The sequence below is a fragment of the Arachis hypogaea genome, chromosome 16, assembly GCF_003086295.3.
Source record: "Arachis hypogaea cultivar Tifrunner chromosome 16, arahy.Tifrunner.gnm2.J5K5, whole genome shotgun sequence".
Lineage (NCBI taxonomy): Eukaryota > Viridiplantae > Streptophyta > Magnoliopsida > Fabales > Fabaceae > Arachis > Arachis hypogaea.
In genome coordinates, this window is record NC_092051.1 from 136,652,092 (window position 1) to 136,670,060 (window position 17,969).

The 17,969-nt window shown below is 36.1% G+C and overlaps 2 protein-coding genes across 4 annotated transcripts; both read left to right on the forward strand.

The window, feature by feature from the left end:
* The first annotated feature begins 507 nt into the window (after positions 1 to 507).
* On the forward strand, positions 508 to 4,623 carry LOC112755187 (SUPPRESSOR OF GAMMA RESPONSE 1). The gene is made up of 6 exons (XM_025803123.3): positions 508 to 733; positions 1,852 to 1,984; positions 2,511 to 2,697; positions 3,058 to 3,581; positions 3,818 to 4,102; positions 4,192 to 4,623. The coding sequence occupies exons 1-6, from the start codon at positions 726 to 728 to the stop codon at positions 4,243 to 4,245; spliced, it is 1,191 nt and encodes a 396-aa protein (XP_025658908.1). The 5' UTR covers positions 508 to 725; the 3' UTR covers positions 4,246 to 4,623.
* Positions 4,624 to 13,610: 8,987 nt separating this feature from the next.
* On the forward strand, positions 13,611 to 17,699 carry LOC112755188 (phosphopantetheine adenylyltransferase). Of its 3 annotated transcripts, none has more exons than XM_025803124.2 (8): positions 13,611 to 14,224; positions 15,073 to 15,162; positions 15,254 to 15,381; positions 15,475 to 15,546; positions 16,557 to 16,616; positions 16,910 to 17,004; positions 17,189 to 17,258; positions 17,326 to 17,699. In XM_025803124.2, exons 2-8 carry the CDS (start codon positions 15,126 to 15,128, stop codon positions 17,440 to 17,442), a joined length of 579 nt encoding a protein of 192 aa, XP_025658909.1. In that variant the 5' UTR covers positions 13,611 to 14,224; positions 15,073 to 15,125; the 3' UTR covers positions 17,443 to 17,699. The 3 variants fall into 3 exon arrangements, with proteins under 3 accessions (XP_025658909.1, XP_025658910.1, XP_025658911.1); XM_025803125.3 differs by having other exon boundaries at positions 15,078 to 15,162; XM_025803126.3 differs by having other exon boundaries at positions 13,652 to 14,224; positions 15,025 to 15,162.
* Positions 17,700 to 17,969: the final 270 nt, after the last annotated feature.

Genomic DNA, 17,969 nt, shown 5'->3' on the forward strand with positions numbered 1-17,969 from the left:
ATTGAATAAAAAAATATTAATTAAAAATATTTTTTTAAATGCAAATAAATTAAATAAATTGCCTGTTTAATCTTTAGACTAACCTATTATTTTTTTTGAATTAACTCAACTCAATTCATTTAATCCAAAATCCGTTTAACCCAAAGTTTAGATAAAGTTAATTTTAGATATAAGTTTGCCTTTATTTTATTTTTTTTCCTTAAATTTGCCGTGTAAATAAATAAACAGTGCCAATAAATTATTACTCAAATGACATAATTTCTATGTTTGGCCAATTTTAACCGTCCTAACCCTGCCATTAAGTACTCCATATGAAAAGTGATTGGGGTAAACAATGCAAGAATCTTTAACGTTACTTTATATTTACTGATTTGCCCTTTTTTAGCTTGGCGACCAAGGATGCAAGGTTAAACTTGTAATTCTGGCCCTTACACGGTTTGCGTCTTTACGAAACTCGATTTTCTCTTTCTGACTCGATATCCGAACCAATAGGCTCGGTTTTGCTTTGGCTCACTTCTTCGACAGAACAGCAATGACGAAGCACAGGTTCGAATGCACAGTCTCTTCCCATTACCAACAAAAACCCCAGGCTACAATTTCCCGCTCACTCTACCGACTGTCGCTTTCTTTGTCTCTCTGTCGATTGAAAATGGGAAACCGATGCTGAAGCTCAATACTCTCCACAGTTCTGCTTCAGCTCAAGCTTCTTCCTCTTCCTCTCTGCAATGGCTAGGTGAGGTTTTAGAATCAGATTCAGATATGGCCACATTGCATAATGAGATACACGTTTTCTTCCTTAGTAACTTTTGTGTGTGTGTTACGCTTTCATTTTTTTTCTTAAAAAATCATTTTTGATTTTTTATTTTAACTTAATTGTGGTTTGGATACATTTTGTGGCATTTTATTTTCCTATTTTGGGGTTATTGACATGGACGTGCTTCAGTTTTTGGAAAGCAAACTGTAGTCTGTAGTGTAGGGTTTGACATGCTTGAGTTTGGTAAATAGCTGCTGCTACTTTTTTCTCTTGTTCCAATTAAAGTAAACAAAGTGTTTCTTGAAGTGGTCCTGATTGCTGAACATGATTACATGAATCCTTATTGGAATATTTCAAATGACATTATGACAGTGTTAGTCACAGTATACTATGTTCTTACACAAGAAGTTACATTTTGTGCTTTGGCTTTGTATGAGTCCTTTTTTCTACCCTGATTGAAGCTGTTGGTGAAGAAAAAGCTTTCTGAAGGGAATTTCATGGTGAAAATCTCACTATGTTGTAAATGATTAATAATGAGTTTCCTGGTATCTTGCCCTTCTAATTTACTCCTTGCCATGCATTTCTAATTTTGATTACATCTGTAATATGCTGTGTTTTTGTGGTCATGGAATCTTTAAGCTGTGTTTGTGAATTGAGGTTTAGAAGGGGAAGGGAAAGAAGTGAAAGGTTTGAAGAGTAAAAGGTAATTGAATCATAATTATATGACTCTCTTTCACTCTACAAGCCCTTCTCATTACTCTTCAAACTCTTCCTATCCCATCTTTCGTTAGAAAACCTCATATTGACATTACTGGCTTCTGGCCTCCGGATTCTGTGCAGTACAGAATTCCCTGTGACTTTGTTTCTTTTTTTCATTTGACTTCATTTCTACTTCTCTTTAACTGTATTTGACCTAGAAATTCGCCATTGTTATTCCTAATTATTTATTCCATTTTCGTATTTATCATGTAAAGAAGCTGAATTTTCACACTTTTATTTAAATCTAGTTATGCTTTTAAAGTTCTTCAGCTAACAATCTCTTCTTTATCTTCCAATGGTATGATGAACTTAGGAATGTTTGCTATTTTATTTGGCAGGAGCTGGCTTATTGACATAGGTGGATTTGCAAAGAAAGTGAAAAGCACTAATTTATCTCCAGCTGATCAAATCAAAGATTGTGGGGCATATCGTGATTGTCCAAACTGCCATTACCGTATTGATAACCGTGATGTACGTTAAAATTCAGCATAATATTCATTCTCATTTTATAGTTGTTAGGTAAATTGACACACACAACTCAACACGGAGTCAACATAGAGGCAATGGACTGGCTTTTATATAATAAAGCCTTCAATGATCATTTGCAGTTTTGTTATGATCCATTCTCTTTTCCCTATATTTTACTTTTTAACTTTGGATTTAGCTAACAAGGGCACATGTTAAAGTTACGAATTAAGAAAGTTATTATAGAAAAATGTGTAGAGTTTAGTTTTCAATGCAAATGTTGTGCATCTATTAAAATAAAACATTTAAGACTTTCTACTAATACTAATCTTAAGTTGTGCCCTTTAGTAAAACCCTTTAACTTTTGGCTAATACAATTCCTTCGTTTATTTGATGTTGTGCTTGTGTGAGTTTGCAAACTTCACCATCATACCAGGATTGAATTCTAGAAAATTTTGGCATGGGTTTGAATGATTGCAGATGTTTAGTTATGAATATTTCTTCTTCTTCTTCTATTTATTTTTTTAAATAGGTTTCTACTGAGTGGCCTGGCTTTCCTGTTGGTGTGAAGTTTGATCCTTCTGATGTAGAACTCCTAGAACATTTAGCAGGAAAATGTGGCATTGGAAATGCTCAGCTGCATATGTTTATTAATGAGTTCATTCCAACAATAGAAGAAGAAGAAGGTATTTGCTATACACATCCAGAAAATCTTCCAGGTGAGGTTTCTCTATGCTTTTGCTTCCAAAAATTTAAACATTAAACATGTGATACAGAAAAGAATCCTTTCACATTGACCTTATCAGACTTGTGTTTTGCACTATAAAGCAAAACCCAATCAATGTTCAGATCATGTTAATTGCCATGTTTGAAATACATTACATGTTGCTTTTACTGTTATATGTTGAGGGTTAGGGATCAACAGGTTTATGCTTGCCGAACTTAATGATGTTGCTTTTATGAATGATAATCATTTCATAATCCCTTATGTGTTCTGAATATTGAGTTTTTCTTGTGGACCTACATTGGCCCACTTTTCTGGAGCTATGTCTCTAATCATCATGACTGTTTTATTTCAGGTGTCAAGAAAGATGGGAGCAGTGCCCATTTCTTTCATAGAACAACCAATGCCTATACTACTGGTCAACGGAAGCGTCGAAAGATTCATCATCAATGTTTGACTGAAGAGCATGTACGGTGGCATAAGACTGGTAAGACAAAAGCTATATTGGAGGATGGAGTGCATAAGGGCTTTAAGAAGATCATGGTTCTTTATATAAGACCTAAGAAAGGGTCCAAACCTGATAAAACGAATTGGGTGATGCACCAATATCATTTAGGAACTGATGAAGAGGAGAAGAACGGTGAATATGTGGTTTCAAAGATTTTTCAGAAGCAAACTGAGAAAAATGAGGAGAATCCAGCGGTCGAAGATTCTGACCAGAATGAGAAAAATGAGAATCGATTGGCTGATGATTCCAACTGTATAGCATCCCGAACCAGTCCTAGAACTCCGAAACCAAATCCCCCAAATCCACCTAGAGCTGGAAATTTTGTTGACAATGATGATAATATTGACGAAACTGAACTTCCATTCACTCAGGTAGTAGCTGTATTTCATAATTATTAATACAACTGTTAAATCATCTTCTAGAAAAATCAAATGGAAAAGAGAAGTCAAATCTGATATATTTCCTCCCTAACTAGTTCGCACATAATCTAAGGATTAACTTGGCTTTCAACATGTATTTATGTATGACTGATGGAACAAGTTCTACGCTTTGTTTTATCTAAAACTTGTCCACATTTAGTTTATAAAATTTGAACTTTTTGAACTAGGATGTGAAATGTGTCCCACAATGTGATGTTCTGGATCAGAACAATGCTGGTGACCCTGCATGGCTGGCAGGTGAATCGCAGGCTGTGGAAAACTTCGACTTTGATGGCTTGGATGACATCTTGTTCTGCAATGAAATATTCGATTCATCATCTCTACTAGATATTTCTGGAACGGAAACCATGATAATGATTCCAAACGATATGCTTGGGAATGATGGTTTATCATACGGAACTTCCGTTCTTGATACCCTTGACTTGGGTACTCCCCCAGATTTTGATCTTTCAGTAAGCATCCAGTTACCCTGCTCCCTGTATCTTTGATTTTGAGTTTGTACATTTACTAACAAGCTCTACGATTCTCACTTTGGATGCAGAATCTGAATTTTTACTCTCAAGATAGTATTTTCGACTGGGTCGACAGATTATGAAGTGATTTCTGAAGTTTGAGTCCATCAGAATGCATGTTTGTTCAGCTCTTAGATGCTTCAGATTCAAATATAGTAAGAGAAACATAGGTTCTCACGTGATTTGCAAGCAGAAATAACAGTATTTGTTTGTCCCTGGTTCTTGAAATTCTGCAAATTTTGTAATCCCACACATTTGGGCATTGTTCAGGTGGGTGTATTGTTCATGTGGATTTTAGGTATTATTCACGTGGGTTGTATTTGTGTCAAATAGCTTTTGTGGTATATGTTGTTTCCATAGCCATCTAAACTTGGTTGCCTCATTCTGTTGTGGTAGATACATCTCTGGTAGCAAAGTCCAAACTTATATAAGTACTTGATATTCGACTGTTTTTATGTCAATACTAGAATAACTATCCGCGGCATAGTTGTCAGAACCGAACCGGTGATCGAACCGGTCAGGTTACTGGATCACTGGGTCACTGGTTCAACCGTTGGATCACTGGTTGAACCGATAGAACCGGTCGTACATAAATAAAAAATATAAAATAGTAAAAAATTGAATAAATTGACAATTAGATCTTTAAAATTTTCGACTTCAGATTAATTAGCTATTGAAAAAAAAATAAAGTACCAATTTAGCCATTCAAGATAGTAAACGATGAACACATTATGTCCCTCCATTAATTTATCATGTGAAATTTAATGGTGATATTTATATGTCCTTACTAATTAGTCCTAAGTCGAAATCTTCGAAAACCTACTAATTCAATACTCTAAAAAAGTTAAAATAAATATCTTTACTAATATTTTAATATGTAAATGTAAATATTAAAATATTTGATACTTATTTTAATAATTTTATAAATTCTAAAGAATTAAAAAAAATTGAATATAAAACTAAATATGAAATAATCCAGTTGTGTTTGTATATAATATATAAATTAATTAGCATATAAAATTACAAGTGAATACCTCAGCTTGGTGGCGTTCCTTGATGGAACTTTCCAAAGAGACCTGGGTTTGACACTCCCTGTATGCATTTTTGGATATTGGGAGCACTATAAGACCGGCCGGTTTGTGTCGAACCGCCCGGTTTTGACCGGTTTGAATCCTTCTTTGGTTCAAAGCTCTAATCGAACCGGCTAGATTATCGGTTCACCGGTTTTCCGGTCGAACCGACCGGTCCGGTCCGGTTCTTACAACTATGATCCGCGGATTCAAATAAATGAGAAGCAATTAATAAATATTATGAAATAATTTTAAATACATAATTATAAATATAAATAAAAAACATTTTTTAAAATAATAAAAATTTAATTACATGAAAAATACATTATAAATTTATGAAAATTCTAAGAGTCATTAATTATTTATATAATGTTTAAGATTGTCTTTATTAAAAACGTTATATATATATATATATATATATATAGTTTTATTTCCTTAGTTCCAGGGTGACTTCCAAGATTTCGTTCCGTGACAAGGTTATTGGTTCTACGGTAGCCACAGGGATAAATCGGGCTGAAACTCTAGATGAGGATTCCATGGCAGTGGTCACTGGAAAACAAGGAGATCCTATGCCTCCAAGAGTTTGCTTCTCCGAGGCTAGGAACATCCTTTCTGAACCATACAAGGAAGCAATTGTGATTAAGGTTCTTGGAAAAAACCTTAGTTACACGGCCATGTTTCACAAATTGAAAGGGGTATGGAGGATCACCGGTGGATATGAAATCTTGGATGTGGGTTTTGGGTACTTCCTCGTTAAATTTGATCGCATGGACGATCGAGAGAAGGTTTTACTAGGGGGGCCATGGATGATCTTCGGTCACTATATTGCGGTCAAGCCATGGACACCGGATTTTAAACCTTGTGAGGACACTTTCGGGGAGACTATGGTTTGGATTCGAATCTCTGGTTTGAGCATATGGTACTATCAGGATAAAGCCATGATGAGAATCGCTTCTGCTGTGGGAAGACCAGTCAAGGTGGATCTGGCTACTAAGTTGGCGGAAAGGGGAAAATTTGCTCGGGCTTGCGTGCAAATTAATCTTGGTTTGCCGGTGGTCCGGAGTGTGATTGTCGATGAGTTTGAATATAAGGTGGAGTATGAATGCTTACACCTTATTTGTGACAAGTGCAATTGTTTCGGGCATCCAGCAACTGACTGCAGAATGACCCCAATAGATTCGGAAAGGGTGGATCGAAAGGAAACATCAGTGACTGAGACGGCGGCCCGGGTGGTGCAGCCACAGGAAGCTTCAAAAGAGAAAATTTTTGAATTTGGATGCAATCCCAAAGAGTCAGTGATAGTTGCAGAAATTGGGGAGGAATTAGATGATACGTTGCATGGGAAGGAAGTGGGGTCCCAGCATTTGGAAAATGAGACTGGCTGGACCAAAGTCAGCGGCAAAAGGAGAGGAAAATTGAGCCAATCAAACAAAGCCCAACAAACATCTAAAGATAAAATGCCGGTGCGCTCAAATCAGAAATTGGACCAGAACCGTGACTTTGGGCTACGTATGAGAGGAGCCGAATCAGGGGTGAAGACCGGGTCGGTTAGCGGATCTAAGGCACGCATGGCATCTTCCAAACAGCAAAGGGGTGAAGGGCAAATCTGTCTCCGTTGCGGTGCCGACTTTCACTGCCATTATCAAAAACGGACACAAGAGGTTGCGCCCTTCTTCTTTGCAGAATTCGCCGTCGACTCTGGACTGCCTTGGCGACACCAGCAAGCAGCAAATCGGCAAATTGGAAGGGTTGTCAGTGGAGGGACACAGACAACCCGGGCAACAACCGGACAAGGACAAGCAAGGCTCAGGGGGATATGATGGTGGATCTTCATCATCTCGTTAGGGACTTCAGCTGAGGTTGGTCCTTTTTACAATACAAATTGTTTTATGGATTATTTAGATTTAAGCTTCCTATTTTGGAATATTAGAGGTGCCTCTAATAAATTGGCCCGGGTTCATAGTAAGGAGTTAGCGAATAAATTTCATCCTACTTTTTTCATTCTGTTTGAAACCCATATTGCTTTCGAGAGGATGAAATCTTTTTGGAATAATCTAGGTTACCAGGGTGTTGGTATTGTTGAGGCTAATGGTCATAGTGGGGGTATCTGGGTTCTATGTTCTAATTCAAATATTTCTGTGAGAGTATTGGATGTAGTTGATCAATGTATCAGTTTTGAAATCACTATGGGCAATACATCTAGTTACTGCAGTGCGGTGTATGCTAATCCGCATATACATCGGCGTAAAGAACTGTGGGGTGACTTGACAAGGATTGCTAATATGATCCACGGACCTTGGATTATGTTAGGGGACTTTAATGATGTTTTGTTGCAGAGTGAAGTTAGAGGGGGGCAATTTAGACTTGCCAGAGCAGAACAATTTGCGGAAACATTGGAGGATTGTGGGCTATTTGATATGGGGGCTATTGGGAGAAGATTCACTTGGTACAGGAAGGTGAAAGGTGGGGTGCAGGTGGCCAAGAAGCTTGATAGAGCAGTCATCAACCAGGACTGGCGACTAATGTTTCCAGAGGCTTATACTGAGGTGCTGGCGCGCCTTCACTCTGATCATTGCCCATTATTCACTAGGTGCAAGATGGCAAAGAGGGCTACCAAGGGCCATCGTCCGTTCAGATTCCAGGCTGCGTGGATGACTCATCCTCTTTTTAGGAATGTTGTTGATACAGCTTGGAATAGAGGAGCTCCGGATGTAGTTAAATGTTTGTTGGAGGTTCAAAAAGATGCAACTAGCTTCAATAAAAAGGTTTTTGGCAATATTTTTGTTAAGAAAAGGGAGTTGGAGAGGATTTTGAATGACGTTCAGATTACTCTGGAAAGTCGGGAGGATCAACAGCTTAGGATCAAAGAGCAAGTTTTGCATCAGGAACTGAATGCTGTCCTTCTTCAAGAAGAGTTGTTGTGGTATCAAAAATCTAGAGAACAATGGGTGAGATGTGGAGACAGAAATACAAAATTTTTTCATCTGCAGACAGTTATCAGGAGAAAGAGGAACAAAATTCATGGGTTATTTTTGGAGGATGGGTCTTGGACCACGGAGACTACGACTCTAGAACTGGCGGCAAATTCTTTCTTTCAAAAGCTCTTTTCTACAAGGGAGGATATTGACCTGGACGCCATGGGGCCTTTTCCTTGCCCGTCTCTTAGTACTGAGGCTTGTCGAAAGTTAGTGGAACCGGTGACGTCTGAAGAGGTTAAAAGAGCTGTGATGACTATGAGTTCATTTAAAGCCCCAGGGCCAGATGGATTTCAAGCAATTTTCTACAAAGAGTTCTGGGACTCTCTTAGCAACGATGTGTGTAGACTGGTCAAGCGAGCCTTTGAGGGTGAGCCATTGAATGCGGCTATTTTCGATACTCTCATTGTTCTAATTCCTAAAGTGGAAGTTCCCTCTTCCTTACGGGAGTTTCGGCCTATTAGCTTATGTAATGTAATTTATAAAATTGTCACAAAGGTTCTAGTTAACAGGTTCAGACCTTTCCTGTCGGAGATCATTGGTCCTTTGCAAGGAGGGTTCATTCCAGGAAGAGGAACCACAGAGAATATTATCATTGCTCAAGAGATTATGCACTTCATGAGGAACACCAAGTCTCGAAAAGGGACCATGGCATTCAAGATTGATTTGGAAAAAGCTTATGACAGGGTAGACTGGCGTTTTCTGGAAGCTACTTTGGTCCGGTTTGGGTTTCCAAAGGCTACCATTAATCTTATATTGAATTGTGTGACTTCCTCTTCGTTGGCAGTTTTGTGGAATGGGAACAGGCTCCAAAATTTCAATCCGAAGAGAGGGTTGAGGCAAGGAGATCCTATGTCTCCTTATCTATTTGTACTCTGTATGGAAATGCTTGCCTGCTTTATCTCTCATAGAGTTTCCCAAGGTTTGTGGAACCCAGTTGCGGTTTCTAGGAATGGACCACGACTCTCTCATTTGATGTTTGCAGATGATCTTTTGCTTTTCTGTAAGGCATCAAAAGCTCAAGTAATAGAGGTCATGCATTGTTTGGACTTGTTTTCTAGAGCGTCAGGTTTAAAGGTAAATCTTCATAAGTCAAAGGCCCAGTGTTCCAAGAGGGTGTCAAAGAGGAGAAAAGAGGTTCTCTCAGGGGTCTCTAACATCCGGTTCTGCAATGATTTGGGTAAATACCTGGGAATTAACATCGGTCATGCCAGAGCTTCCAGGAAGACGGCTCAGGAGATTATTGAAAAAATTTCGAGAAAGCTCTCCAGTTGGAAAGGACGCCTACTGAATAAGGCAGGGAGGCTTTGTCTTGTTAAATCGGTTGTGGCCTCTATCCCAGTTTATGAAATGCAAATTTCTCTTCTCCCGAAGTATGCATGTAATAAAATTGATTCCTTGATGAGACAATTCTTGTGGAAAGGTCAAGCGACTGGAAAAGGGCTGCCTCTGGTCAGGTGGGAGGTCGCCATAACTCCTAAAAAGGCAGGAGGATTGGGTATTAGGGATACTTCCTGTGCTAACATGGCGCTTCTGGGAAAGTTGGTATGGGATTGTCTAAATAATAGTGAGAAGTTATGGGTGCAGGTTCTGAAGCATAAATATCTCAGGAATCAATCTGGTATGAACGGAAACAGTAGAAATTCTTCATCGGCTACCTGGAAGAACATTGTTAGTGCCTATGAGCATCTCAAGGAAGGGCTTCATTGGAATATTGGAGATGTCCACAAATCAGTTTGGTATGATGAGTGGACTCCTTTTGGTAAGCTTTGCAACCTTGTTCCTTATGTACATATTTCTGAATCAGATTTCATGGTGGCTGACTTGTGGAAAGGGGTGTCTTGGGAGGTTGATAGTCTTACCACGCCTATTCCGCATGAGATTAAGCAGTTTATTTGTGGTCTGAGATATCCTAGTTTGACTGAGTTGGAGCCACAGTGGGAGTGGTGGCCTGCAGCAACAAAAAAGTATAGTGCAAGGGAGGGTTACAGATGGTTATTAAAGAAAACATTAAATTGGAATGCCAACAGTAATTGGAACTGGTTGTGGAACACAAACATTCCAGAGAAGTTCAAATTTACTATGTGGCTTAGCTTACATGATGCTCTACCAACTGAGACCTTTCGATTCAAGCGGCATTTAGCTTCTTCAGATATGTGTAAGAGATGTAACAAGGCGCAGGAGACTATGGAGCATTGCCTTAGAGACTGTGAACGATCAAAGACAATCTGGTATATATTGGATCCTAGTATCCTGGACTCAACGGCTGGTACTGCTCTTGAAGAGTGGTTTCGGAAGGCCTTGGCTAACAATGAGGCGTCCTTTGGTGCAGGGCTTTGGTGGGTATGGAGACATAGGTGCAATGACATATTCAACACTGACAACCCTTGGACAGACCATAAGGTTGTTGCCTTGGCCAGAATTACCGCCAAGGACTTACAGGTTTACAGGAATCGAAGCAATGCCTTTAGGTCTCTCCGAAATTGCCTGTGTTGGGAACCACCGGTAGGCAATAGTTTTAAAGTTAATTGTGATGCAAGCTTGTATATGGATTCAAATTTAGCGGGATTTGGGTGTATTATTAGAGATTCTAAGGGAGATTGGATCTCGGGCTGCTCTGGAAGCATTTCCCCTTGGTCTATAATTAGATGTGAATTATTTGCTGCTTGGAGGGGGCTGGTTTTAGCTTGGGATTGCGGTTTGAGGGATATTATATGTGAAACAGATTGCCTTGACATTCTGCCCATCATGCATGAGCTTACAAGTGGGTATCTATCTGAAGTAACAGATTTGGTTCACAAGATTCAGGAGCTTTTATCTCGTCCTTGGCTTGTTCACGTTGAATGGGTGTCCCGAGAAGCAAATAGAGCTGCGGATTGGATGGCTAAATATGGTGCCAAGAGTAACTCTAATCATGTTATTTGGTCTGAGCCTAGTGTTGATCTCCAACGAATCATCCGCTCAGATTTAGAATAGTTTTTTGTTTTGTTTCTTTCCTTGTTTAGTCACCAAAAAAATATATAGTTTTATTTTCAATGTGTATCTTATATTTTAATAAGTATTTTATGTACGTGATTGTTTTTTTTTATGTATATAGTATGGTTGTATTTTTATTAATTTTTATTTCAAAAATTATAGTTTCATATATATATATAATATTCATTATTTTGATAAGTATAAATATATTATATGTTTTATTAGATAAAATTAAAACACAAATATTAACATAAAATAAAATAATGTTTAATGACTATTTGAATCAGTTCAAAGGTTAGATTTTTAAACTAGTAATTATTATTTTTAATGATTTTTTAATTATGAATTAATTTTTTAAGTATCTTTGATAGTAATTTTAGGATTAAGTACGATTTTGGTCTATAAAGTATAGATCGAAAATTTTTTTCGTCCCCAATCTTTTTTTATACAAAATCGTCCCTAAAGTTTAAAACCAAGTTTTAAAATCGTCATTTTTACTTAAATATTAAAATTTTCGGAGCAAATTACTCATAACAAAAAAAAAAAAAATAAAAAAGAAAAAAATAAGAGAAAAAGAGAGTGTTTCTGCTCTTACAGTCTTACGAAGGAAGAAAGGAAGAAGAAGAAGGGAAAGGAAAGAAGAAGTTGTCCACGAATCCACCTCTTCCTCCACTTTCGCCAAGAAGTTGTCCACGAATCCACCTCTTCCTCCGCTTTCGCCACTACTTTCGTACGATTTTGGATCCTAAGTAAGGACAATTTTAAAACAAGTTAAATCTTAGGGACGATTTTGTATGTAAAAAGAGGTTGGAAAATGAAAAATTTTTCCGATCTTTACCTTAAAAACCAAGATCGTACTTAACCATAATTTTATATAACATTTTTTGTTCTCTTATTTTAAATATCTTATAATATGCAATGCTTTATATTATAATATTAATTTTATAACTCATTCTCTTTATCACTATTTTCTTGACAAATTTTAATATAATATTTGTCATCAATCATCATTATTATGACTTTAAATATTATTTTTAAGACTGCGTTTGTTTTTAAGAATAAGATAAGACAAAATACTAAGAACAAGATATAAAGCATAGAGACACATAATTTAGTATTCTTATATTCTATTTAATAATAAAGTATAACAAATTATGAAAATCTAATTTATTCTATTTTTTTATTCAAAAAATTTGAGAAGATAAATGTAATAATAAAAAGTATAATTATGAAAATTTAACAAGAATAATAAAAGAAAAAATAAAAACTAAATTGTATCTTTTGTTAGTGTCTTTTTTTTGTGAGAATGGACAAAAATACACTAGTTCAATCTCTGGACACAATATTTCTATCCATATCTTATCTACCAAATACAATTTTATATCTCTGTATCTCTATTTTAATGTCCTGTTTTTATAAAGAAACGCAGCCTAATATACGAAAATATATATAAAGTTACTTTGTTAATTATTATAAGAACTGTTATAAAATATTAATTAAGAGGACATTAATATTGTTAAAAAAAATCTAATAGCATAAACTAGCTAATTATTATGAAAATTGTTACGAGAATTTAATATTGAAATTGAAAGGAAGGATCTATTTAGTTTTATAATAGAATGATATATACAATAATATATTTATATAGTAAAAATGTAAAGAATTTATGTATCATGGCTTGAATATAAAATACTTTATTATCAATTTTTGTAAAATATAAATAGATAAATAAATTCTCCATAAATATAGACACAACATGGTTATATACTTATATTTATATATATAAAAAGAAAACTATTACTATTATAATAAAGTTATGTTTAAAGCGTAGAATACAGTGTGACATATCCAACATTGACAAATCTAGTTGCTTCCAAAACAATTTAATATTAATCACATTTTATATAAGTATTGTAACTTGTAAGTTTATTATTATTATTATTATTATTATTATTATTGTAACTTGTAAGTTTTTTTTTTTTATACCAAAGATAGAGAGACTCGAAATCACAACTTCATAGATAAATATGAGGAGACAATGTAATTTGAATTATTATTATTATTATTATTATTAAATTTAAAAAATAATAAAATAAAAATAAACTGAGATGAAATAAAAGAACAACATTAATTTACGGTGCTTTTTATTTTTAATATTAAAAAAAGATGTATTTTATTGTACCATGAAGATATGAGATATATTACAAAATTATTAAACAAATATAAAAAATAAGAAGATCAAATTTAAAAATAAAAATATTTAAAAATTAGATTTATATTTATAATTTTTTATTTTTTAAAATTATAAATTTAAATCTCAAATTTATATATTCGTAAAATTTTATTATGAAATTCAACCTTAAATTTTTTATCTCGACATGAAAAAATACTCAATTTATTTATATCCATGAATAACGCTAACACATCATATTTGTCCATTTAAAAACAAATAGCCTTTCAGAGCGCACAAAACATCTGAGAGAGACATAGACATACAGTGACACAATTACACACGTCACAGTTTGGGGCATAAGCATGGGGCATAATTATTTGTTTACCGTTCGTCTCCGGTTCCTCCTTCTCCTTCCTCCCTCACTGTTGTTCTCTGTTGCGTTTTCTCCGTCTTCTCCCGAAGCTGCTACTGCCAGTTGCGTGAGCCTTAGTCTCTGTTCGGTCTCAACTTCACGAAATACCGCCGCCAGGAGTAGTGGTGGCTTGGCCACGATTGAGGGAACACGACGGAACAGAACGCCTCCTCTCATCTTCGTCGCTTCGTCAACTCGGGTCGTTGCGAGCTTTCCCTTCGCAGAGGCGCCGCTTGCCACCGGGTCGTTCGTCGCTGTCTTTCTCGCAGCTGTTTAGCCTACGACCGCCGCGTCCGTGAACCAGCAAGACGGCTTTGGTGTCGGTTCCAGATCCAATAGATCTGCCGCCGCTGTTCCAAGTGGTTCTGCCGCCGTGGACGACGTCGTCTTCCTCAGCTGGTTCTGTTCCCACCACGTACTATCGCCGGCGTTCAGAGGTCGTGTTTTGGCATTCAGGTAGGTCGATTCCTGAATCAGAATCTCCCATTGCAGATATGGAATTGTTGTTTTGATGCTAAAAACTGATGTTGAGGTGTTGAATTAGATTGTTGAATTCTTGAGGTTGTAATTTCTGTATCCGCAGTCTGTAATTTCGCTTGATCTTGAATTTCGATTGATGATTCGGCTTCTAATTTTCTGATTTCGTGTTCTGTTGATGGCTTTTCTGTTGTGTCTACTATGGAACACTGGATTTGAATTTTTGCTTGAAATTCTGAATCTGGAATTTGATATTGTGATTGATATGTAATTTCTGTTGATGAATTTTTTTTGAATCTGGATCTGGTATTGATATAATAATTTTGGCTTTGAAATTTCTGAAAAAGGAGTTTTCCATCTTTCTTCATAAAATTTTGCTAAATAAAATGCACCCCGAAGAGTTTTAGGATCATCAAAGATAATTTCTCTGTGGATATAATTGTTCATCCATTGAGAAAATTCTTCAATATATCAGCATCATTCAAATCCAATTTTTGAACCTAAGATAAAAAGGCAGTAAAATACTCAACTACACTTCCAATTTGCTCCATTAGAGGTGAGATCGCCAAACCACCGTGAAAATGGAAAATGGTGGCCAATGAAAGCCCCAATGTAAGGAGGAAGCATTTAAGAGATAGGAATCAATCACTAAAATCATTCATTGCAATTACATTCTTACTAATTACTGTATCTATTTATTTATAGTAGATTAATTACTAGTAAAACTATTTTAATTGGACTATTTGGGCTCATTTTACTCATTACAATTTTTCATCTAGCCGCAGTAGTATAATTGCAGCTTCAATCTTATGTTTTGAGCTGTGTAGCTCAGGCCCATTGTTTTCGAATCGCACGTCGTGGAGGAGACGCCTCTGCTGTTATGTTGAACCTGCAGCAGAAGAAAAGCGAGGCTGACGGTAAGTAACACTAGAACTAGAAATAGTTATGTTTTGAGATCAGCAGAAATGGTGCATCAATGTGTTCGCCTTTTCTTGTTTTGAATATAAGCTATTCCAATGGCCGCTCAAGATGATCCCATGCTGCTTCCCACCCTCTCTCCCCCCAACACCTACCAAGCTGTGGTCAACGGCGGCACCTTTGACCGATTGCACGATGGCCACCGCCTCTTCCTCACCGTCTGTCTCTCTCTCTCTCTCTCTCTCTCTCTCATTTAGAAATTTCCAGATTATATATCTATGTAATGCGAAATGTTGAAACCTTTTTAGCAGGCTTCAGCAAAATTGGCAAGGCAGCGGATTGTGATCGGAGTTTGCGATGGACCTATGCTCGCAAAGAAGCAGGTTAGCCTTTTTTTTTTTTTACACTTTACATATAATAGGTTCAACCAAATCTTGATTTGGATGTGTTTATATAACATTTAATTTTTTGAACCGGCTGATTTGTTGCAAGGTGGATTCTTTTTACCCTCTTAGTTCTATTGAAAATGTGACCCTTTTTTATCTGCTCCACACGGTTGTATCTTTAACTTTAATCAGGTAAGGTTTGTGTTATGGAAAGTCATGGCTAAAGAGCCTGTTACTCCAGGACATGATCATTCATTAGTTGAGACTTGAGAGTTAGCACAAGAAAGAAACAATCAGCCTTTAATTGTTTCATTTTTTCCCCCCTCTTTCGGTGTCATCTTCTCTCACTGGACTCTTGTAACTTACTATTGGTGTCTCAGTCAAATTATTTTCGGATTGATCAAATTAATTGGAAAAGTATGCTTGAATTCAAATTACAGAGTAATTTCAGTAGTCAATGTGCAAAATTTCAAGCAGTGGAACTGAGTATCATGCTTAAACTGACGAAACTGTTAAGCACTTAAATTTTTTGTCTTGAAATTTTTTTGGTAGAGAATTCAGTTTTGAAATTTGGGGATTATTTTTTTTATTTTACAAAAGCTTCTCTATTAAATTGTACAGGAGCTCATTAATTTAACAAAAATGCTATTTGTACACCAAAATCAGCCACTAAAATTAGCCACTAATGTAGTTGTGTATAAATACATGTGTGGTTTAATTTATTTTTAATGTGTGTAGTGTATTTGTATTTCAACATGTATTTTATACTGATGGCTGACTTTAGTGGCTGGTTTTGGTGTACATGTAGCATAGTCGTTAATTTAAACATTGTATAATTGAGCTTGTTAAGTGGTAACACTATAAGATGAAAGATCACCTTATTACCAAGTTATAATTTTTTGTCTATGGATTATACTCACAAAAGAGCCTCTTATCCTCATCTCTTCAGGTTTTGCTTTTGCTTTTAGATTTGAAATTTCCTTATATGATCGTTCTCCACTTTGCAGTTTGCTGAACTGATACAACCCATTGAGGAAAGGATACGCAATGTTGAAACCTTCATAAAGGTACAGAGGCAATGACAGTTTTCCTTACGCTCTTACATATAATTATTAACCAAGAAAAGTTTACCCTCTTCATGATGGATGAAGTTATTTTATTATTTTGTTGACATATGCATGTCTATTTTAAGTGGTGTGCCTTTGTATTGTTAGTTTCTGAGGGTGGATGGGCAAGAAAATGAATGATGTCCTAATCTGCATCCATGCGTCAATTGCATAGTATAATTATTTAAGATTAATGTGAAAGAAAAAAAGTCTTATATAAATTTTTATTTGAATTGGTTTGCAAAAACATGCAGTCTATCAAGCCAGAACTGGAAGTGCAAGCTGTACCAATCACAGATCCTTATGGACCTTCTATCGTGGATGGGGATTTGGAGGCTGTGGTTGTAAGGTTTGTAATTTGCAAGCTTGTGTTATGCCATTTTTATTTGTTGTTTCCTGATGTTGCTGATCGTGATAATTAGAGTGTTGCTCTGATAGATAACTGAGCAGGTTCATAAACAGAAGTGATTTTATGACTTCCAAATTGTCATTACTGATTGTTTCATACCTGACTCGACTTGGTTATCTTACAGCAAAGAGACAGTGCCCGGTGGACTAGCAGTAAACAGGAAAAGAGCTGAAAGAGGCCTTTCACAGTTAAAGGTATAGCTGTTTATTTTATTTTATTTTCTATGACATATTATAAATTGTTTCTGTGGATCTTATGCAGATTGAAGTTGTAGATTTGGTCTCTGGAGGTTTGGGTGAAGTTAAGCTGAGTTCATCGATGTTAAGGAAGCTTGAGGCTGAAAAAGCCAACCAGCAAAGCACAATATCACATACTTAGTAACGAAGAATTTGTTGAGCTTATACATATATTATTTTTCAAACGTAGTTTACACTTCACACTGCCCACGATTGCAACACGCAAGTTTTTGTTTCATCAGAGTTCAGAAAATGGAACTAACAACATTTTAGCAGGGGGAAAATAGGAAGAAACTTGCAAGTCCTTGAGATGGAAGAACTTTTCTCCCTGCAGATAATATTTGTATCATTGAACTTATTTAATGAAATGTTATGTCAAGCGAACGTTGATTTTACCCATTTTAAGTTTTTAACTGAAGTGAATTTTTTCTACGAGAATTAATTAAGTATCTTATAACGTACGATTATTTAAATGTTAATGGCGTAATGCTAAACAATTAACTCTAGTCAAAATTTTTTATCCTTTTTCCTTCTCTCGTTTACTGGGTTTTCGAAATCAATTTGGAAAATATTTTTGTTCATACCCTGGCCCAATAAATAGGGCCCAAGATCTAAGTAAAGAAGCCCAACCCAAAGGGTTGGCCCCCCTCCAGTACCAGCCTTCGTCCC

What these genes read in the sequence shown, in the direction of transcription:
- LOC112755188 (XM_025803124.2), top strand. Translation starts at nt 15,126, where the DNA reads ATGTTGAACCTGCAGCAGAAGAAAAGCGAGGCTGACG. An exon ending in GAAGAAAAGCGAGGCTGACG is followed by an intron (nt 15,163 to 15,253) that starts GTAAGTAACACT and finishes TTTGAATATAAG; the next exon opens with CTATTCCAATGGCCGCTCAA. An exon ending in CTATGCTCGCAAAGAAGCAG is followed by an intron (nt 15,547 to 16,556) that starts GTTAGCCTTTTT and finishes TCCACTTTGCAG; the next exon opens with TTTGCTGAACTGATACAACC.
- LOC112755187 (XM_025803123.3), top strand. An exon ending in CTGAACTTCCATTCACTCAG is followed by an intron (nt 3,582 to 3,817) that starts GTAGTAGCTGTA and finishes TTTTTGAACTAG; the next exon opens with GATGTGAAATGTGTCCCACA. An exon ending in CCCCAGATTTTGATCTTTCA is followed by an intron (nt 4,103 to 4,191) that starts GTAAGCATCCAG and finishes CTTTGGATGCAG; the next exon opens with AATCTGAATTTTTACTCTCA.